General features: G+C 39.8%; 1 protein-coding gene across 10 annotated transcripts in view; it reads left to right on the top strand.

The window, feature by feature from the left end:
• The first annotated feature begins 1,309 nt into the window (after positions 1 to 1,309).
• RBM12 (RNA binding motif protein 12) overlaps positions 1,310 to 23,706 on the top strand; it is a 54,536-nt gene continuing 32,139 nt past the window's right edge. The window contains exons 1-2 of one of the 10 annotated variants that reach the window (XM_060277221.1): positions 1,329 to 1,463; positions 4,601 to 4,684. Coding sequence is in view for 3 of the 10 variants with exons in the window: in XM_035124365.2 (XP_034980256.1) it covers positions 10,099 to 12,741 (2,643 nt within the window). In the remaining 7 variants the exon portion in view is untranslated. Of the gene's footprint in view, positions 1,464 to 1,632; positions 1,869 to 4,228; positions 4,685 to 6,589; positions 13,785 to 23,706 lie in introns of those variants that run through there. The other 9 variants (XM_060277220.1, XM_035124365.2, XM_035124370.2 and 6 more) reach the window with 9 other exon arrangements.

The following is a 23,706-nucleotide window of genomic DNA, read 5'->3' as shown; positions in this document are numbered from 1 at the left end:
CTTTTTGAAGACCCCATGGACTGCAAGATCAAACCTATCCGTTCTGAAGGAAATCAACCCTGAATGCTCACTGGAAGGACAGATCCTGAAGCTGAGGCTCCAATACTTTGGCCACCACATGAGAAGAGAAGATTCCCAGGAAAAGACCCTGATGTTGGGAAAGATTGAGGGCACTTGGAGAAGGGGACGACAGGATGAGATGGTTGGACAGTGTTATAGAAGCGACCAACATGAATTTGATGAAACTCCGGGAGGCAGTGGAAGACAGGAGTGCCTGGCGTGCTCTGTCCATGGGGTCACAAAGAGTAGGACACGATTAATCGACTAAACAACAACAGTCCTATCAAGAGGTACCTAGTGGAAAACACAGCTGCCCATTGCTACTAATATGAAATTTGAACAAAGGCACATTGAAAAAAAAGTAAGTGGCCCACCCAGGCAACCTGAAAATGTTGCACTCATCAGTTAAATATAGTTGATAACTATATTTTAGTTCAACATGCATAGAAAAGAATTGTTCCATAACCCACCACCGTTCTTTTTAGGAAAAGGAAAGGCAACTCAACTCTCCCCTTAAGGCAACACAGATAGTGATTTATCAGGGAATAACAGGGGGGAAAGGAGTCTATATTGGTAAACAGAAATGTCGGTATCTGAAGAAGTGTGCATGCACACGAAAGCTCATACCAAAATAAAAACTTAGTTGGTCTTTAAGGTGCTACTGAAGGAATTTTTTTATTTTACTTCGATCCAGACCAACACGGCTACCTACCTGTAACCAGAAATGTCGGGTTAGCAGAAACATGACAGCTGCTCTTCCGATGCTAACTTCTACCATGAGCAGAAAAAGATAAAGAGAAGCAGAAAGAGAAATGACTGACATTTAGCACCTTCCTTGCAGCTAAAAGTGAATGGGGCTGCGATTCTGAACACCATAGTAAGTAACCCCTGTGAAACTCAGCGGAACTTATTGCCGAGTAAGCATGCATAGGACTACTTTTTCTCTGTTTTTATGTTGTATATATTTGGGTTTGATATGGAAATGTGACAGAAGTACATACTGTATTTCATGGCAGGTCGATCCTAATGTTTACAAAAATTTCCCCACTCCGCCCCCTTTTGGCTACAACGTTTCTGTGTCTTTTGGCGGAGTGGCTTTTACCACCTGAAAGCTCCAAATGTACCACAGGAGGCCACCTCGAAGATGCGCCCGCGCTTTTACCTCACCAGGGAAGACCCCTCTCTCTCGCTCTGCTTGCCTTTGCCACACACGCTCTCGCTGCGCCGCCTACCGCAGGCCACACCCTCCTCTCCTCGCCGCAGACGGCCCGGAGGCGGTGCAGACGGGCGGCCATTTTGTGGCGCTGCTCGGTCGCTGGCGCTGGGGCTCAGCGCGGGGAGCGGGGCCTGAGTGGCGAGTTAGTGTCCTTTCTAACCCACTTTTTTCCCGTACAGGCCCCTCGGTAAGAACTTAGCACTTCCCTGGCGGCGCCTCCAGCTCGCCGGGGAATAATAATAGGTGGGGAAAGCCGGGCTTGTCCGGCTCGGCTGCGAGGGGGAGCGTGTTCCCCTCCCACCTCAGCTTGCACAAAGGGCGGGAGGGCGGGAACTAGGCCTCAACGGGGCGTGCGGGGGGGGGGAAGGCTGCGCTCCGGAGCCTTGTTGGCTCCTCAAGGCCTTGGCCTGTAACTATCGCAAGGGGTCTGTAGGTTCGACAGGCATTTAGCGTCGCTAAGGCATTTTGGGCCTGGTGCGCAGGGTTGCTTGGCTGCGCCTGAGCGACGGTGCTGGTTCGGGGTAGTGGATTTGCGCCCCGTGGGTTTGTGACCCCCCGTGGGTTTGTGACCCCCCGTTTCTTTTGGGGGTAGGTGAGTATCAGCGGCTCCCTTCATAAGTGGCCTTACTAAGCCGGGCTTCCCTGGGAGCACCTCCGGGGCCGGGTCTTAGGGCGGTGCAGGCGCTCCGATTGTAGGGGATGATGGGGGCGAATGGAAGCGGACTCGGTAGTGTAAAACAAAATGGCCTGAGCTGCGGGGATTTTTTTGTTTTGCATCGACCAAAAGCTGCCGCAGTTACGTCAGATTCTCTGGCGTCCAAGTCAAAGAAAGACTCGTCCTTGTGCAGATTCGAAGTGATACTGGACTTAATGTGAACAACGCCGTCATGAATTTTCGATAGCTTTCGATTGAGATCTAGCGTCCTGTTTTCACGGTTTCCTTTTCGTTTTGGTGGGGTGGTCTCCAGGTACACACACCACTGGTTGTTTTGGTTAACTGCGCTCTGTGAAATTTCTGGGCCTTTCGTGGTTAACAAAAATTAAATTCGCGGCATGAAATGATACCTTGCATGTGAAACCCGGTGTCGTTTTAAGTTGGCTTAAAAGGTTTTAAGAAACATTTGGTTCTGGAGGATGACAGCAGAGTTTATGGTTGTTCTTTAGGACTCCTGGGGTGGATCTGTTTCATATCTTCATTGAAATGGGTGTACTCATCAGGTTATATAACAAATGTATATGTTATAGAGCGATAAGGACATCATTTGTATACAAAATTAATTTATCGTTCCGAAATTTGACTTCATAAAAGAGAGCTTCATTGTTTGCTGTATTTTCCTAGTTTCTTTATTTCCTCTGAGGGACATAAATGTAAGGATACAATATTTGCTTTTTAAACAATAGGACTGTTGTAAGTAGGTAAAGTAATTGATGGTAATTAGCCAAAGATAAAGGAAGGTGATAGGAATTAAATTTGCCAATTGACAATAGAACAGCTAAACTTACATATAGGTACAAACTGTTAAGATGCTATAAAAAAGGCTTTTCATTTTTTTTTAAAAAAGTATTTGTTATGTATTTTGATTATTAGGAAATACTGGCTTTAGTTTTGTGTTGACTTTTGACTTTGAGTCTTCAGTTGTGAATCCCTTTATTCTAGCACACTTCTTCTCCTTCCCCCGTTACCGATAAGCATAGTAAGGTTACATTTTTAATACAGTTTGTTTGAAACAAGGCTCCAAGAAAATGCTTGGTCTTGGAAAGTTACTTTGTACAGTACTTAGGAATGTTCTGCTTACCTCATGAATAAAAAAGAAGCTTATCATAGGTTCTATAGGATTTTGGTGTATATTTTGGAACTCAAGGGCAACATACAAAGAGTATTCATTGGGCACAAAGTCATTAAGACCAGGGATAAATTAATATGACAGAATATCTCAGCAGACCTGGTAGTATGCTTTTTTGAAATGGTTTTTGATTTCTGAACGTGCTTGCTTGGAACTATGCATGCGGCATAAACCACAGAAAATAGTTATGGGAAAAACAGAGCATGATGGCAGACCCTTTTGTTGAATAGAAATGTGCACTGGGAACTGGTTGGAGAAAAATATTTGTTAGCATTTATATTTTGCAGTGAAATTACCATGTGGAAAATTTTCAAGTTATTTAGAAATGAAAAAAGGAGATCTCTCGAATTGTACAAAAAAATAATCACCAGGATAATTGAAAGATTTCAGATGCTGAAGTTTCACTTGTGCTGAATAATTCTCACATGAACATATTGGTATGTCCTAATCTTGAATTGTAAATAGTTTATAAGGTCAGGAAGTGAATCAGTTCTCTGGTTTTGCTGTTCAGACAGGTGTTTTACTTCAGATTTTATGTGGGAATTCACACTGTTTAAGTTTTGTGGTGCTGATGTTGGTCTGTGCTTTGAAAGTCTTTGTTTCGATTAATAGTTACTTCCTGTGGTCAGCAAAAATATGGTTTTCTTTAAATAAGGCATAATTACAGATATCACGTGTTCATAGAACTGTCTGTCAAGCCATTCATGAGACGTGTGGAATTCAGTATTCTTCGTTTTTTGTTTCCTTTCTCTAAATGGAAAATATTTTCAGGATCTGCAAATCAGGATTGCCAGATTACATTAGGGTTGTGTGTGTTTAAGTACTAGTGTATATAAACTTGCTGAACGTTGGGCACAATGATTGTGAAATACTGTTTGGTCCAGTGCTTTGAGAAGATGATTGTGTTGCAACTTATGTTGGATTGTATTTTGATTCTGCAGCTCTAAAATAAACAAGGTTAAAGAAGTGTATTGTAAGGTGTTTGCAGTCTGATTTGGCTTCAGCAAATGTGAAATGACTTTGAAAGGAAGTTGTATTTTGGTTTATTTAAAGTACTTCTTAATTGGGTGAGAAGTTGTAGCATTAGAAAACTATTCTAGTTTTCTTGATCAGTTGATCAGGAAAAATAAATTTGCCCCCTTTCTGAAATGAGACAAATCAGCTATCTAAAGAGAGAAAGCAAATCTGAAAAATTAATTTCTTTAACGAATGTGTTCTGGCTTTTTGTTTGTGTTCATTCTCATGTTGGGTATATTTTGTTTTAAAATTAAAGTAATTGTTGCTATCAAAATTTGTGAAGCTGTGGGAAAGACCAATGAATGTATATTTCATGCACTCAAACTTGTGGTTCCCATGTATTAGAGTGCCTTATGATGGACATTGCCCCAGACTGTCATAATACACAGCACATTGTGGACTGCTAACTTTTAGTTATGTGTTGCTTGCATTGATTTTTGCCTCCATTTATTCTTTATTGCAGTCTAAAAGTTGGTTTTAATTGGTTGCCCACAGGATTGCCTTGGCTTCTGCTACTTGTTAAGGAAAAAAACACCTCTCTTGGCAGGTAAGATACTGAAGATGTATTTATGCTTACTGAACACGCTTGGATAATTCAAAGTACTCAGGAAGATAGAGCCAGTACCGTGTTTCTCATATTATAAGACACGTCTTATATTTATTTTTTCCTCAAAAAAACACACCATGGCTTATTTTCAAGGGATGTCTTATTTTTTTCCTCCTCCTCCTGCCGCGGCCGGCATTGCTGCTGCACCTATCACTATGTCTTATTTTCGGGGTATGGCTTATATTCCTTGAATGCTTAAAAATCCTGCTATGGCTTATTTTATGGGTATGTCTTAAAATATGAGAAACAGGGTACATGAATTACTTTTAAAGTTTAAATCACCAAAAATGTCGGCCTCTAGTTGTGATTATTTTTTGTAAAACTTTCTGCGAGTAGAATTCTTTAAGATGGATGTCTTTTTAGGGTTATGTGGTTTTTAAAACACCATTAACTCTTCTGTATAGCATGTTTTGTGTAGTTCCCCAAATTGTCTAGCCATGTAGGTTTAAAAAGAAACAAAACCCAGGTGAGTTCTTCTCTCCTAGCTGAAGCTTGGCAGCTAAGTCTTTAATTTGCATTTGGTGTTTGAATACATTTTTATTATAATTGTAGCTCTTTGGTGTTTAGTCTGAAATAATTAATACATTTTTGTGATACACATCAGTGTTAGCTATATATTTGCAAAGCCAGATTTTTATATATCCTTGCCCCCCAGAAAACATTCTTTACATATACCAGGATGGTTATATCTACAGCCTGTTGTTTTCTGGAGAACTTTACTATTTTGCTGCTCAGTCTTCTATGTAACATTTATGAACTGTTGTTAAATGGCTGTGCAAACATTTGTGTCTTGTATTTTTTAATGAGTATTTCCAGATGAATGAATTATTTAAAATGGAAGGCCATGTTAGGCAGCTTTATGACATTATGGAAGAAATGTGTTCTTTGAGATAATGGCCCAAAGATTAATAATTTAGTTTCAAATATTTTTATCCTGCTCTCTTAACTAAAATATAATCAAAACTGCTATTAAATCTAAAACATCAGTAACTACAGTTTGGTATAAAATAAACAGCACAGCATAGCTTTTTGGTAAGTATAAAAGACAAAAGTTTTGTGAACTACCCACATAAAAACAAATAAAGATGGAGCCAAGTAGACATCTCTCAAAACGACATTCCAAAATATTTGCACCTTGTCAGAAAAGGCCCTGTTCCTATGGTCTACCAATGATATATCTGGTGATGAAGTATGGAACAAGACTTTGGTGTCTCAGTATTTCAGCCGGTTCCCAAGACAGACTTAATAGTTTTGATTAATAGAATGTATTTATCAGGACTAGTTTATCTCAAAACTCCTTATGATTGCAGAGAAAGATTTGACTGTAAACAGTACTGTTGCTTACTTGTATCACTGACCAGCGATGATTGAAAGCATCTCCCTATTTTTTGTATAAGATCAGAAATTTGGTGCACATAATGCAAGTGAAATACTTATGTAGATCAGACTAGGAGGCTTCTCCTTTTTTTAGACCAAGGACCAGCCTTCAGTCCAGACATGTGTTTGGGCATTTATATTTAATTTTCATCATACAGGCTTTACCCGATTTGCGCGGGGTTGCTTTCCTGGTTCCTGCACACATCAGAGCGTACATAAGCCTACTCTTTTACACCCCAACTCGTGTTCAGGCCACTTCCAGGTCTGCAGCGATAAGCGTGTGTGCTGTCATGTGTCAATCGGACACATATAAAATGATTGCTGCCTGTACATTTGTTTGGCAGTAGTGCTTTATATCCTGGAGCACCAGTTGAATAACTGTGGTAATAAGGTATGCAGCAATGTATCTTCAGGCCAAAGGACAATACACCTTGATTTATGAACTTAATCTGGAAGTACGTTCCAAGGTGTGCTTTACTATAGCAGCAGGGAACTCAATTTACAATGAATGCTTGCTTTAACTCGTACTAAATTGTTTGCTTGCATTTGAATAATCTACATTTTCTCATGCTTTTAAATAGGGATTAATAAACTTTTAAAAGCTTTTTCCCCTTTCCCACTTGCAAATCTAGTGCATATTAATTTGTATCTGTGACTGTCATAACATCTTAAAGGTGACAGTGCAGATTTCAAACCTGTTTTATTTTAAAAGAAAACTCTTTAATTAAGAGTACTTACTACAGTAAATATAAGCAACATTGTAAAACTGGACAAAATATATTACCAACACAAAATCACCGTTATCAGCCCGAAGGGAGGTGTTTAAATAAAATAATAACTCTTATAATTATTTCTACCAGGAACTTAATGAGCTAGTTCAGAAATTAATAAAACCATTTAATTGCATTGTTGAATAAGTAACAAGAATGCAGTTTAGCATACAAAGAATCTTGCTTTGCCAGTTCTTCTGCTAATTTAGCACAGTATGCTATTTATTCTGCACCAATCATATGATCAGGATGTCACACATAGTGTGTCCTTCAAATATGCAGTTATTTTCTGCTTAGCCATTGTAACTAATGAAATGGACACATTTTTATGGGAAAGCTTTTTCAATTCATGCAGTAAAAAGTCTGAGTGCTAATCTAGATTCTGTACCAGTAGTGTTTGAAATTTCATTAGAAATTTCTTTATTTCTTTACTTCAGAAAGACTGTGACATCACATTTTCACCAAATATGATGTACAGTATCCAGTACATCAGTAGCCCTTCCAGCACCTAGGCATTAGGATGAATGTGAAGTACTCTCTGTACAGTGGTACCTCGCAAGACGAAATTAATTCGTTCTGCGAGTCGTTTCATATTGTGAAAATTCTGTCTTGCAAATGCATTGAAATTTAATCAATGCGTTCCTATGGGCAAAAAGAAGCCACTGCCCTCCGGGGTTCCTGCAGGTCCGTCCCTGCGGTGCGCTCGCTTCCCCTCCCCCCAGCTCGCCTTGGGAGCCGGAGCTCTTTCCCGCCGACTCATCCGCCGAGAAGGAGCAGCCACAGCAGCCACATTGCCCCCAAGCGCCACGGCCGCTTTAAGGCTCTTCCTTTAAGGCTCCCACCCGGGCCAGACGGAGGGCCAGTCTTCTTCAGGGGGCTTCTTTTCTTCTCAGTTGTTGCAGCAGCAGCGGCAGCTTCCCTTCAGCTCTGCTGAGCGCTTTAAGGTTCTTCCGCTCCATGGCGGGAAGGGGGAAGCAGGAGGAGGGCCAGGGGAGCCGGAGCTCTTTCCCACTGACTCACCCGAGCCCAGGAGCAGCTACAGCAGCCACATTGCCCCCAAGCGCCATGGCCGCTTTAAGGCTCTTCCGCCTTAAAGAGGGGAAGAAGAGAAGCCCACCTGCTTCCCTCACAGCCTCGGCGCTCACCGGCCTCATTTCCGGCGCCGCCGCTGAGACCCGAGCCGGCTAAGCCGAGACTCCACTCTGAGGGAAAGGGGCGAAGCGGGCGCACGGCGGTGGGGAGGTGCAGACGAGGCCTGCTGCTGGCTGCGCTGCCCACCCGGGCTGGACGGAGGGCCAGCCTTCTTCAGGGGGCTTTTTTTCTCCTCAGTTGTTGCAGCGGCGGCAGCTTCCCTTCAGCTCTGCCGAGCGCTTTAAGGCTCTTCCGCTCCATGGCGGGAAGGAGGAAGCAGGAGGAGGGCCAGGGGAGCCGGAGCTCTTTCCCGCTGACTCACCCAAGCCAGGAGCAGCCACAGCAGCCACATTGCCCCCAAGCCACGCGGCTGCTTTAAGGCGCTTCTGCCTTAAAGAGGGGAGGAAGAGAAGCCCACCTGCTTCCCTCACAGCCCTGGCGCTCACAGGCCTCAATTCCGCCGCCGCCGCTGAGACCCGAGCCGGCCGAGCCGATACTCCGCTCTGAGGGAAAGGGGCGAAGCGGGCGCTTGGCGGTGGGGAGGCGCGGACGAGGCCTGCTGTCGGCTGTGCTGCCCACCCGGGCCGAACGGAGTGCCAGCCTTCTTCAGGGGGCTCCTTTTCTCCTCAGTTGTTGCAGCGATGGCAGCTTCCCTTCCCGTCGCGAGGCTACTTAGTCTTGTGAAGCACGGCCATAGACAACTTCGTTTTGCGAGTCTTCAAAAAAAAATCACAAAATGCTTTCGTCTTGCGATTTTTTCATTGCGCGAGGCGTTCGTCTTGCGAGGTACCACTGTATTTTCATGAGATTTAGCATTATTAGTGGATGACTTAGAACGTTGCCTCTTTGATCTAGCATAGATATATTGAAAAAATGTTTACATGAAATTTATTCTGGTGGCATAAGATGGTTTCCTGATTTGTTTAGTAATGGGAAAATGTTGTGCTTGTAAATCCCAGGCAACATGGCACCGTTGGAGCATTTATTTTTCATACTGCTGGCTATTGGTTACTTGGTTGTTTCAGCTAAAGTTCATTTTGTAGTTCTCTCTGCAACCATAAGGAAAAATGAAGGTTCTTCTGATGAGCTTCAACTAAATCAAAGCCAATTTATTGAAAATGTTATGATACTGCAAAAGCAATTATGTAAGTTTTTATCCCTTCATGTTAGCAAGCTGATGAATGGTTTTAAAAGCATTTTCTTTTAACAAAAAAGTTTTTTTAAAAAAAGAAATCATGAACATTTAAAATACTACTTCCTTTATCACATTCCAGTGATAACCATGCCAGTCCTTTTTTATTTAGAAAGGCTTGTAACAATACTATGTAGCTATTTCAGAGTGACATTATCTGAAACAGCAACATAATCAAACACAGGGTGCAGGAGAGGTGTATTACTGGTTCCTATCTGACTTCTAAAATACATCTTGCAGTGCCTGGTAATTCTAGAGTTTTCCATTCAAACACCAAACCAAGTATTGGCTTGCTTGTGTAAAGGAATTAATGACTTTGTGAAAGCTGCAGAGTAGGAAGAGACTCTTTAGAAAATAAAAAAACAAAAGTGAGGAGCAAGGAATAGGCTGGAGAGATTCAATGACTCTAGATACCAAGCAATCTGATGTATAGGAATTTTGAAGTAGTTATGCATTCCTGTGTGGGACTGGAGTATAAGATTGTGACATAAGATAATTGTTTTAAAAATAAAAAGTTTGTTGGTGCACAGGAGCCTAAAATATTATTCCAGCCATGAGCTAAATGCAAGAAGTTTGCTTTTGGATTGTCATATCTGAAGCTGGTGTTCTCCAAAAGGATTTGTCTTGGTTCCAGTTTTTGACTGTGTTCTTGTCAACAGCCTTTAACACCCCATATCGCAATTTACTGGAAAGCTTTGATACAATCGTGCTTTAAAAGTGCTTTGTAGAGAAAGCTGCATGAATAAAGATCACAAATTGTAAATTGATTTAAGATCTGCAGGAGCTTTTAAACATAAGTATCTAGGTTAAGCATATGGTGTCTTAAATAGTCTGACCTAGCCGTTGCCTTTTCTCATCTGCAGGTGTGTGTGTTTCAGCGCAGCATGGCTGTGGTCATCCGCTTACAAGGTCTCCCAATTGTGGCGGGGACTATGGACATTCGCCACTTCTTCTCTGGATTGACCATTCCTGATGGGGGCGTGCATATTGTAGGGGGTGAGCTGGGTGAGGCTTTCATCGTCTTTGCCACTGATGAAGATGCAAGGCTGGGTATGATGCGCACAGGTGGTACCATTAAAGGGTCCAAAGTAACACTATTGCTGAGCAGTAAAACTGAAATGCAGAATATGATTGAACTCAGTCGCAGGCGCTTTGAAACAGCAAATCTAGATATGCCACCAGCAAATGCTAGCAGGTCTGGACCTCCACCTAGTTCTGGAATAAGTAGCAGGGTGACTCTTCCTACGACAGTACCTAACTTTAACAGTCCCTCTCCTAGTGTAGTTACTGCAGCTACTTCAGTTCATGAAAGCAACAAAAACATACCAACATTCTCCACTGCCAGTATGGGAACTGCTCCTCCTAATATTGGTGCTACTTTTGGAAGTCCCACCTTTAGTTCCACCATACCTAGTACAGCATCCTCAATGAACACAGTACCACCTCCACCAATACCTCCAATTCCAGCTCTGCCATCATTGCCCCCAATGCCTTCCATCCCTCCCATCCCTGTCCCACCTCCAGTACCTACACTGCCTCCTGTTCCCCCAGTTCCCCCAATACCTCCTGTACCTCCTGTGCCACCTATGACCCCTCTGCCTCCTTTATCAGGAATGCCTCCAATGAATCCCCCACCTGTAGCCCCTTTGCCTACAGGAATGAATGGATCTGGAACAGCCATGAATCTGAGCACTAACTTGAATTCAATGTTCATGAGTCCCATAAATCCTATTCAGATCAATTCTCAAAGTGGTGTGAAATCACTTCCTATCAATCCAGATGATCTGTATGTCAGTGTGCATGGAATGCCATTCTCGGCAACAGAATCTGACGTGAAAGACTTTTTTCATGGACTTCGTGTGGATGCAGTGCATATACTGAAAGATCATGTAGGACGAAATAATGGAAATGGATTAGTTAAGTTTTGTTCTCCTCAAGATACATTTGAAGCCTTGAAGCGAAACAGGATGCTGATGATTCAACGCTATGTTGAAGTTGGCCCTGCAACAGAGAGACAGTGGGTGTCTGCAGGAGGCCATATAACATTCAAGCAAACCATGGGTCCTTCTGGACAAAACCATCCTTCACCTCAGACTCTCTCTATGTCCAAATCACCTAATGGTCAGAAAAGATCCAGATCCAGATCACCACATGACCAGGGCTTCTGTGTTTATTTAAAAGGACTTCCTTTTGAAACTGAGAACAAGCATGTAATAGATTTCTTTAAAAAGCTGGATATTGTGGAAGATAGTATTTACATAGCTTATGGACCCAATGGGAAAGCACTTGGTGAAGGTTTTGTTGAGTTCAGAAATGAAACTGACTACAAAGCAGCTTTATGTCATCATAAGCAGTACATTGGAAATCGTTTCATTCAAGTACATCCCATAACAAAAAAAGCTATGTTAGAAAAGATAGAAATGATTCGGAAAAGACTGCAAAACTTCAACTATGATCAGCGTGAGATCATTATGAATACTGAAGGGGAGACTGGCCCTTCTAAACTATGTGCACATATATCCAATATCCCCTACAACATTACTAAAATGGAAATCCTTCAGTTTCTAGAGGGGCTGGCAGTGGAAGAGAACTCTATACAAATTCTTGTTGATACTAATGGGCAAGGTTTAGGACAAGCACTGGTCCAGTTCAAAGCTGAAGAAGATGCTCGTAAATCAGAGCGCCTGCATCGAAAGAAACTAAATGGGAGAGATGTTGTGCTAAGAGTGATTTCCCTTGAAGAAATGAGAGAAATTGAGAGAAATCCTCCCTCCCAGGGGAAAAAAATGTTGAAAATGCCATTGCAAGGGAGTGCACTAATGCCAGGAGTGCAGAATGCTGGTGGGGATAAGCATTCTTTCATAGGTAATAGCCCCAAAGATGCAAACAGTGGTCCTCCTTTTCATTTTCCCAGCAATTTCAGTGGGTCTAATGCATTTGGCCCCCCTCTTCCACCTCCAGGAATAGGAGGTGGCTTTGGTGATTCAAGGCCAGGGATGCCTTCTATTGGAAATAGTGGCCTGCCTGGCCTGCCTGGTTCAGGAATTGATGTTCCGGGTTTTGGAGGTGGGACTAGCAATTTAACTGGGCCATCAGGTTTCACAGGAGGTCCTCAGAACTTTGGAAATGGGCCTGGTAATTTAACTGTTCCTCCTAACTTTGGTAGTGGACCTCCAGGTCTTGGTGGTGTGCTTGGACATTTAAGTGGACCTCCAGGGTTTGGACCTGGACCTGGAAACTTGCATATTGCTGGGCCACCTGGGTTTGGAGCTGGCTCTGGAAAGCCAGGGCCAACTGTCATTAAAGTTCAGAATATGCCCTTTACTGTATCAGTGGATGAAATTTTGGATTTCTTCTATGGTTACCAAGTAATCCCAGGTTCAGTGTGCTTAAAATACAATGAAAAGGGCATGCCAACAGGTGAAGCAATGGTTGCATTTGAATCTCGTGATGAAGCAATGGCAGCTGTTGTTGATCTGAATGACAGGCCAATAGGCTCAAGAAAAGTCAAACTTGTTTTAGGGTAGCTGGTAATATAAAATGTTTGTAGAATAGATATTAGTGCTGTGATTTATGCATTCAGGCTGTTTTATAGTAGCTCCAGGTTAGAACCTATAAATTGTTTAAACTTTCCATTTGTTTTGATTTGACTGGTTTAATTGTTTACAGAGCAATCACTGCAAGGGAAAATGCGCAGTTGTTCTACCAGTACAGATACATAAAGAAGGATTCTCATCAGTAGAAAAAGTTTGCTAATGCTAAATTAACCATGCAATGTTTATCAAGGAGTCTAGATTGTGTTTTTTGTTTGTTTGTTTGAAATCTTGGATGAGGAAAACTGTCTTGATGAAGTTAGTGATCTCTTAGTGGGTACTGTTGCAAGCTATTGTAAAATAGGAAGTAGCTATTTCTAGAGTTGGTTAAAAGCTGGCTGAATTTCTTTGTTTACACAGGTCAAAGTTTTTATGTTTTTTGGGGGGTTATTTTGCTTAAAAGTCCTGAGTTTAACATTGCAACTGAATAAAGTCTAAGTATACACAGATTGTTTATGTACCTTATTTTTTCAAAGATTCTTGGTGTATGGACAATGAAATTATGTACATTGAGAAACATATAGGCAGTTTTCCTATACATAAACAGAACAATCTGTAAAATTCCAGCTTTTGTGGAATAATTTTAGTTCATATTTCAACTGACTGTATAGAATAAGGCTTTTGCCACAAGTGCAGATACCTTCATTTATTACTCTGCATCTTTACTGTATGCTTAATATTGAATACATGGAGGTGCCATACCATGCCACAACTTGAAAGTATAACTGTTTGATTAGATGGATTTGTTAGGATTGTATGTTACAGTTGGGATAGGATCCTCATCACTTGGTTTTTGTACACTCTGTATGTTGTGTATATTTTTGAACCACACCCTTCTGAAATGTCTTGGTTTATTAAGTGAACATAAGGGACTGATGCAAAGTGTTAATGTTAGCAATCATTTGTGTTACTATGATTCCATGAAATCTTGTGAATTATTGCTATGATCACTTAAGAAATTAAAGCATTGAAATGTCTCCCGTCACACATTGAGTTCTTAAAGTCTTTCCAACAGATTACATTGTTCAAATTCTATATAGAATTGTCACTTTCTTAGTAGAACTCTCTTATGAAAGAGGGAAGATGCAAATCAAAGACTGTCCATGATTAGATTCAACAAGTTGCCTAAGAAACACTTGCAAATCATTGTATATTTAAAAAACATTTTAAGCTATTCTGATCCCAGTTAAAGGGAAACAGTGTCCATTTGAGTTGGGTATGATGGAACATCTGAAGTGCACAGCCTGGCATAATGTAGACGTGCAAGTGGCAACCATTCTATTCTAGTCATCCAGTGTGTTACCGTAGGTGAATGAAAAAACATGCTGAATTGCTGTATCATGAGAGGATTTTGCAGTACAGTAATTCAAGGATTGTGTGAACGTGTTGCAATGAAGTGGTGGCTGTATTACAAATTTTGTAATTCATGGATTTGAAACTTTTGACAGGAACAGAGATGGTGCATTCCTGAAAAATGACATGATTGTACGACACTGTTAAAATTACTAAGCCTCCTGTTAATAAAACTGTCTTTCTGAAGTTTCTTGCTATCTATTTTTAATTGTCTGGTGTGTTTCAACAGCAGACTTCTTTTATTGAACGGTCAATAAAAATATTACATTTTGAGGAAATGGCCTGAATAGGGAATGAGCATTTTCTACTTCTATTTTTAAAGTTTGTTCTCTAATTGCCAACTAGTTTGCAATCATATGGGTATGACTGCAGGAATACAAATCCTGAAAAGTAAAATCATGAGATTGAACTAAAAGGTTCTGTTTCATGAATGAAATGACTTCTTTCAATCACTGATGACTATTTCCATGGATGGGCAGTCCCTTTAATGAGTGGGATGGAACCTTTGGATTTAGCCTAATGTTTTATTTCAAGAACTGGTTGAATTTTGAAAGTGGCACGTAGATGAATTGGTAACCGTACTTAAATATTGAAAAATCCTAGTGTTGCTTTTGTTGATGTTAACTTCAGTTAAACTGGTGGTTTTTAGTCCTCACTTAATGGTTCTGAACGCTTTGTTTCACTTTGAAGTGGGATTGTTAGGATACTTCTGCAAATACTCTAGAAAATACAGCAGGGTACTAGGAAACTTGTAGACATGTTTCTCCAGATTGTTATGCAGATGGTGTTTGAAATCCCATCTGATTCATATCCTATATACTGTTTAAAAATTTTAAAAATAGTGCTCTAGTAAATCTTTTTTAAAATGAGAGGATATATTTGTCTGAAGTTTTTAAAATTGCAGCTTATCTTGCTAAAGCTATACTCAAAGCTTAATATTTATATTTGGTGTTTATATACTGTCCAATTAATCATGTCCTCTGGTCAGTGGCTATATTTACACTGTAACACCTCAGTATACGTATCAGATATTGGAAAATTCAATTGATGTTATTGTAGGGTTTTTTTTAGTGGTGTACAAGCTGAAATTAATTTGGGAGCTTGTGTTAAAGTTTTGACAAGAAGACAATGTTTTCCTGGAAAATTCTGCAAGACGACAATGTTTTCCTGGAAAATTCTGCAAGATGGATTGGATCCTAGAAACCACTTACAGAATGTGCTTTCTCACCCACTCCAGGATTAGAGGATCTCTATGTATATGGAGGAGGGAGTTACAAGACCCCACAGAACCCACCTTGCATTAACAGAAATTTATTCTTCTCATACTAGAGTCCCTTTTTGTTCCAACTTTTGTTCTACTGAGTAGAACAAACAGCTAAATTTTGCCTATTTTATCTAAGAAAACTTTACAGTACAATCTTATGCCTATTTACTCAGAAGTCAGTCCCATTGAGTTCAATGGGACTTATTCTTAGGTAAGTATGTATAAGATTATATTCACAGTATGATTTCCAGTGTACAACAGATTGTCACCCTCATTGGAATAGCTAAATAATTCTTGTTTAGATATGAAAGGCCAGAGAAACCCAGGCAATATGTATTTCAGATTTATCTTTAATATTGGAGGCCCCAGTGGCATCTGTTAAATGAAGTACTTTTCACCAGTTTCACCTAGTGTGCTAGCTGCAGTGCCTCCTGGGCATTATTTGCCTTTCTACAGTTACCTTTGCTGTTAACATCCATACTGCATAGTGTTGTATGTAGGATGTCCAACTTAACTTGAAATAGCTGCTTGGAACTTATCCTGCCAGCATATATTACGTTTTAATCTTAATTCAGTTGGTTGTATCCTGTGAGGAAATGAGTGGAACTCTGCTCGCACAATGAGGTTTTCTTGGCTCATCTTTCACACATCAATCCTCTGTGCCCCCTGAAAAAGCTGTTCCTGGGGGTCAAGGGTCCTTTTGAACACTGATGGGGCAGCAGGTAATGGGTACAGCTTGAGAGGGCTGCCTTGTACCAATGGAAGTGCCTTTCTGCTTTTAGGAAATATCTTTGGATCCAAGTCATTGGTTCCCAGTTTGAGTACAAGTAAAGTACTGGTCTTGATTGAAAGTTCAGAATTGGGGCTTCTGAAGGGCGTCTGATTCTGTGTGAATATCTACATTCCTTGAGCTCTTTAGACACCCTACTGTGGGTGCCTCTGCTTTTGGAGATTCAGTGGATGACTAATGGGGATAGGGTACTGTGGGTGGGTGATGTCCAATTGATGGAATAAATTGATAGAACCGCTTAGCTGGCTCCTAACTTCGCTAGCCTTTAGCTAACATTGGGGAGCATTAGATGGATTTAATTATATTTTTTGCTCTGCTAACATTATTTAAGGAGCTATATTGTAGAAGGCATAGTGAGTCTTGATTTTCTTAACATGTAGCTGATGTTCTCTAAGAGTATGAAATTAATATACTTCTATACGAACCAGTGACTTCAAGTTACAAGAAAGGAGATTCCGACTAAACATCAGGAAAAACTTCACTATAAGAGCTGTTTGACGGTGGAATGGTCTCCCTTGGGAGGTTGTGGACCCTCCTTCCTTGCAGGTTTTTAAGCAAAGCTTGGGTGGCCATCTGCTATGGATGCTTTAACTGAGATTCCTGCATTGCAGGAGGTTGGACTAGATGACCCTTGAGGCCCCTTCCAAGTGTACAATTCTAATACAATAACAGCTTTCTAAATTTTGATTAGAATTTTATAAATTGCCTTTCTGCTTTAGAGTATTTGAAGCAGTGTTCAGGAAAAACACCTGAACTGCCAGAGTACACTGCCAGAGTATACGGCACTTTATTAAATCAAATACCACACAGTTATTCACCATGTGGAGGCTACTGACTAAATTCTAACTACGAGGAGAAAAAAATACGTATAGAAGAGAGATAAAGGTGGAAGGAATAATTTTTGTGTTCAGCTTCACACATTTAGGCATTTTGTCTTTGGGTGAGAAGTCTTTATGGAAGATAGACATTTTGAGATGTGATGCAATATTGATTTATAAAGAGGAGCAAACAGTAGAGCCATTTAAGTAAGCTAGTGGCTTTTGGGAAGCAGAGGACACCAAACATGATGGTACCCATTGTTACGCCACTTCACTGTAAAAGCAACTATTTATAATGACTTAAAATAATTTCTGTTGTGTTAAAACCAAGGACTCCCATTAAAAAAAATCAGATATTGTGTTAGAAAAGAAAGCTACCACTTGGTGATTCAGTTAAGGAAACCTATGCACATAAGCAGGTTTCTGTGTATTTTTTATTTAACCACATTTCTGTTTCATTTAACAATTTATATCATGTTTAATTGTAAGCACCTCTAAGAAGTTTACATAAAATATATAATAAATATTACAACAAAGAATAAATAAATACTGCCTCAACAAAGAAGTTTTTAACAGGCACTTAAAATAGTTCAGCAAATGCCGAAAGGAATTGAGTTCCAGAGGAGGTATGGCATTAGAAGCATTGTAGGCAGTATTTAGTTCAGTACACTAAATAGGGGCGAAATTCAGCCAGCCAGCATCATAGAGGCAGAAGAAATGTTGAGGTATCTGTGGTATCAGCTTGTCGACAGGCCACTTTTTGGGGATTGCATGTGGGATTTGGGCAAATAAGCACACACTCATTAAAGTGGGAGGAAATGAAGTGAGAGGAAAAGATGCTGACTAGCAGCATACAGAAATTTGTTTTTGATCTGTTGTTGGTCTGCTGATGCATAAGATATTAGTCCTTGCACTGCTTAAGTGATTGATCGTAAAGAGCATATGGAAGGGACACTGCCAGATTTCTGAAATTGTGATAATTTCTCATAGTGAAAAATGCTTTGTTTTGGTGTTTCTATTCTACATAGCATGGTTACTTGTGCGAGGAACTTGACTTTGTGTTTGTATTTTTTTTAAAGCAAAATTCTGCATTAAAAAACGAAAATTCCTGCAGCCTGTCTAAATTACACAACTTAATTTTGCTTGCTTCTGCTACTCCTTATTTATTGCCCATGCACTTAATCTCTGTCCATGATGCCTAAAGACTTGGACTTTATATTCAAAGTTTTCATGTAAAATGTGGTTTTATGCATTTATGCAGAGTTGTATACAGGCAGCTTTATTATTTTATTTGTTGTGTGTGTGGCCAATGACACATGTCTCTCCCAGTATATCTTCATAGCTGCCTTTATGAAGAATAGTGACTGTCCCAAGGATTTACACAGTGATCTTCATGGCTTAGTGGGGGTTTGAATGTGGGTCTCTGCTCCTAGGTCCAACAAAATTCTGTTGTAGCTTAGGTGTGTGTGCACAGCTGTCCCCTGTTTATTATTTTTGGTGCAAGACTAAGTTCTAATTGGTAGCAATAAGGTTTATTGCAAAATATGCCTGAGCGTATGAAAAGTGATAGGTTGCAGGTACTCAAGCTACAATTGCTGCAATTGAGAACTTTTTTTGGGCAGCCTTTCTTTTGATTTTGATTTCAGGTCCTTTCTGTGGATTTTGAGATTTTTAGGTTAGCTAGCTTTGGCCTTTGCAGTTCAGAGTTTGGTGAAATAGTTACATAGTAACAAGTTTAGAAATTGTTGTTTTCCCTTCTGATTTCTACTTCTTTTATTCAGAACAAGTTTAAATGTATTCCGCACTTACCATAGATGGTTTAGCTCACAAGTTTATTAATATATGGGCCTTCCACCAAAAACCGAATGTGTCAGATGTGAGAGACAGATATTTTTGTGCTAAAAGTGGTTACTATGATGCACCAGAACATTAGTTTGCAGGTTCAATATGAGGTTTGTGCTTTACCTTTTAAACCAGGATTTGCTGAATGATCCTTTCTCTTAAACTTGTTTAGGTGTAGTTAACAGATATTTCTCAAATACATATACTGTAGATAAATTCCAGAGTAGTTGTTCCCAAACATTTTTCCCACATGGGCCACTTGAAAATTGGTTGGCAGACCACTTTATTATTTTTCTTCCTGTTGTAGCAATTGTAATGCACTTGCAGATGCTGTGTGATTTTTACTTTTATTTAATTGTATTACAATTTGTATTCCAGAGAATAAAATTGTAATACTATATGAGAATGAAAAGATAAAATTCAAATGAATATTTATTGTGGACATGCTATGGATCACCTGGGTGAAGCTCACAGACCACAGTTCAGAAACCCTTGCTATAGAACCTTGTTAAAGTTCTCAGAACAGTGAAACTTTGCATACAAGTAATATAATGCTTAATTTAAGGTGTGTGCATGGCCCTTGGGAGAACTATGCTTTTTTGATTGGATTATTTAAACATTTTTTTCTTGCATTCTTTACTGTTAAGCTGCAGGTCTAGTATTGTATATTGGATCTGGTTATTACTATGGACAACAAAATTAAAATCTAAACTTTGACCATAGAATACTAGAAAATATGCTGTATAGATTGAAAACTTCGTTTAGGAATTCAGTGTTGTCAGTTATCCTTTGTCTGTTGGCTCTATCACTGGGAAATGGTGGTATGTTGACACTGGCCTATCAAGAATACAGTTGTGATGCTAAAGAATCCAGAGAATAACATCACATTTAATATACATCACTTTAAGGTAGGTGTAATGTCTAGCTACATGTTGATTGGCAGTCAGTGCATTTAATTTGCTTGGATTAGCTCTCAGGGTTCTAGCAAAGCATTTTGTTCATATCTATGACTCATGTGGCCCTCATGGTAGTATTCCTAAACCACCTCAAAGGTCTATAAGCTGTAAGACATTTGGCTCTGTTTACCCACTCAGTGATGATGACCATAAATACTGTATTTCTCAGTTACTCTTATCACAAGACAGTTCAAGTGTTAAATCTCCTAAAGAACAGATACTATGATAGATTTGAACTTTGCGGACTTAATACTAGTGCAGAAAAAATTGTGGTCATTGTGTGGATGAGCAGTACCAGCTAACCTTAAGGTCATTGTAAAGACTACATCCCTTGAAAAAATAGATTTTGAAATGCACCAGGAACAAAGAATAGTCCATGCCTCTCATCATTATTGTGTGTTGCTTTTCTTCAACATTCCTTATATTTATTGGATACCTCTTGTAAACCCTAAATACTACATCTAAGAGGTTTATTTATTTATTTTTATTTTATTTATCTTTCACTTAATATTTAGACTGTCTTAAGTGGTGTACTTAAAAAAAAGGTAAGGGTACTTAAAATTCATAATAGCAACACAAAAGTACTTGAAAACCACTGCTTTGAGAGTTTTCCCCCTGGCATATAGGTATACATTTTATGAAATAATAATAATAAAAATAAATAAATAAATAAAGTGCCTGCTGAAACAGGTAAGTCTGTCAAGAACCTGAAATTCAGTAGGGAAGAGTTCTGCCTAATCTCAGTTAAAGCAGATTATCAAATTTGGTAGAAATTCAAATTAGACAAAACTAGAGAACACATTTCCTTGTAAAAAGGAATGTGCAGTTAACACTGGAAAATTGTTCGCTCAAAGTTAACCACCTAAAATTTGGTGCTACTAAAAATTGAGAATTCTTGTGTTTCATTTCTGTGTAGGGCTTCTTCTTTAGAATGAAGGCTCAGAGCAGCTTAAGTAGCAGCCTCCTGCCTACCCACCCAGTAATTGGATACACTCTTGCTTAGCTTCACTGGTGCACTCTCTGTTGAAGGGTGGTATACAAATTTAATAAATAAAAATTATAAATGATAGATTTTCCTAATAGAGCTACCCCAAAGGGAAATGCTAACAATAACTATAAGCAAATTATGCACTCTTTCTTACTAGGGAGAGTTTTTTATTTAACCAATGCATGATTTTTCTAATGAAACTCGTGAGAACTGAGAGGTGGCCATTGAATTTCCTCACATGTATGGAGAAGCATTTCATGCTGCCTACAGAAGCTGCTTTATATCCAAGCTTAACGATGTTTCCAGGCATTCAATACAGTAACTTCTAAAAGGTGAAGAGTAGACATTGATTGCCAGTCAATTACAGGTGAGTTACAAGACTCAGGTTTTGTTAAAATGGTATCTTAAAGACAACCATGAACAGTGTTTTCTTTGTAACAAATTTACCATGTAGAAACAAGTGGCTAAAGAATGAACTAAAGGTAAAGGGACCCCTGACCATCAGGTCCAGTCGTGACCGACTCTGGGGTTGCGCGCTCATCTCGCATTATTGGCCGAGGGAGCCGGCGTATAGCTTCCAGGTCATGTGGCCAGCATGACAAAGCCGCTTCTGGCAAACCAGAGCAGCACATGGAAACGCCGTTTACCTTCCCGCTGTAGCGGTTCCTATTTATCTACTTGCATTTTGACGTGCTTTCGAACTGCTAGGTTGGCAGGAGCTGGGACCAAGCAACGGGAGCTCACCCCGTCACAGGGATTTGAACCGCCGACCTTCTGGTCAGCAAGCCCTAGGCTCAGTGGTTTAACCACAGCGCCACCTGGGTCCCTAAAGAATGAACTAGGCATACACAATGAGAAATTGTGGGAAATACTAAACAATCATTCATCCTGGCATTTGGTCTGTTTTCAGCTAGAGGAGTCTTGCAAAATCCACCAACTTCTATACAGTAAATAACAAATAAGGTTCTAAGTTAAGCAGCTGTTTTCTTTATAGTTAAGGGAAGAGGATATGCTGAACATCTTCACAAATGGGAACTGAAGGTTTCACTGAGATAATGAAACTGCATCTGTAATGGTTTATTGCAGGGGTTCCCAAATTAGCCTGGGGACTGAGCTACATTAAGGTGGTCCACAGTGTGTTTGTGGATTTGTGGTTGAATGTGGGAGACCGCACATCCATTTCATTAAATAGCCATACTGATCTTTAATTGTATTTTAATTGCTTCTTTTATTTATTACATTCTGTGGAAATCAAATTGTAATACAATATGTAAAATAAAAGATGCAATTAAAATACAATTAAAATCATGCAGCATATATCATAATGCAATACAATTACCACAACCAACAGAAAAGTCGGTAAGTGGTCTTCCAAGACCTTCAGCAATTTTCAAATGGCCCATGTGGGGAAAAGCATGGGAACCACTGGCTTATTGGTTTCTGTGGGATTACAGGGTAGAAACTACATAGTTAGCATTCTCTGCTGATAGCCTTTCAGAGAATACAGAGCAGGTGACAGATGACTTGACAAATGTGTGTTCCACTCTATGCCCCACCATACACACATTTTTAGGTTTGTGTATAAACTGTTTTAAATGTACATTAAAGTGGTTTGGTTTGTGACAATATCCTTCTTGAAAACATATATTACTTGGAAGTAAAATGATACAAGTATAGTCAGTACAGTAGTGTGTTGCAAGGAAGGATACAGTAAATTTAAAATAGTAGTACTGTATTGCAATATTAAGGGAGGTTGGGATGGAGGAAAAGTAGAAAATGACATCCAAACCGAACGTTTTTGCATAAACATGTTTGCTATGTGTAGCTGTATGTTTGGGTATGTATAACATACAGTACTTAGAGAAGACTGGTTTATGTTAGTATTTGCTTCTTTCACCTACAGTCCTTGGCATTTAAGCTTAGTGTTTTCATCCAGCGTAGTAGTATTTTAATTGCCGGATTGCACCTCTGTTCTGCATTATCCATAGTTACTCTGGTGAATGATTTTTATGTATTCTTCTAAAGATATGACCTTAGCAGGAGTTAATGAAAAATTAATTAGCCTTCTACTCTATAACTTTACCAGGGGATCCATTTCTACCACTAGTTGCACAGTTTTGAACCTGGAGCAGGAATAACTAATGCTGTGTGTTCTAATTCTAAATCCTTACTGCTAAATAGCAGCAGAAAAGTGTAAATGCAGCAGTGATAGGCACAAGGATTACTCGTTTAAGCGTAGTAAAAAAGTTCTCATGGAGGAGATTTACTAACCAGATGTCACTGGATTTGCACTGGCATAAGCTTAGCCTATATTCGTGGTTGTTAGATGTGTATAGAGTTTGGATAAAGATACCTGTTTAGTATAACTATAAAGCAAGAGTATCCTGCTTATGGGAATTCTTTTCAGTCTTAACCATTGCTGCCAATATTGCAAAGCTGATTCTGCAGTTGGGCTGTCACCTGCAAAGTGTTCACTCTACAGTTTTTGATTAAACGTCTGCTACTGTGCCTAAATTCATGAAGAGTCTTGGGTAAGCCCAGGGATGCTGGGATTTGAAACTGGTCAAACAATAGACATTCAGAGGATTAATTGTAAAAGGTCCAAGTCAAGAAGGAGATTAAAACAGATTTCAGATTCTTTTCTGAAGGCTGGGGTTTGTATATGCAGCACAAAGCAGTTTAATTTCCCCCCCAAAAAGTCACACTGTTTTGCCTGTCAGGCACTTTGGAATCAAGAATAATGCAGGAGTACATTGCCCGTTGTCCATCGTTCATAACTGCAATGAGAGATGGAGCATCTTTTCCTATTGTATCCTCACTCCGCTGTAGTGAGGGAAATGGCCAGATGAGCTATATGCATGGCCAGATGCATTGAATGTGCAGCTAAT

The sequence above is a fragment of the Zootoca vivipara genome, chromosome 7 (assembly GCF_963506605.1).
Source record: "Zootoca vivipara chromosome 7, rZooViv1.1, whole genome shotgun sequence".
Lineage (NCBI taxonomy): Eukaryota > Metazoa > Chordata > Lepidosauria > Squamata > Lacertidae > Zootoca > Zootoca vivipara.
Note: the sequence above shows the minus strand (reverse complement) of the source record. Positions and strands in the feature narration are given on the sequence as shown.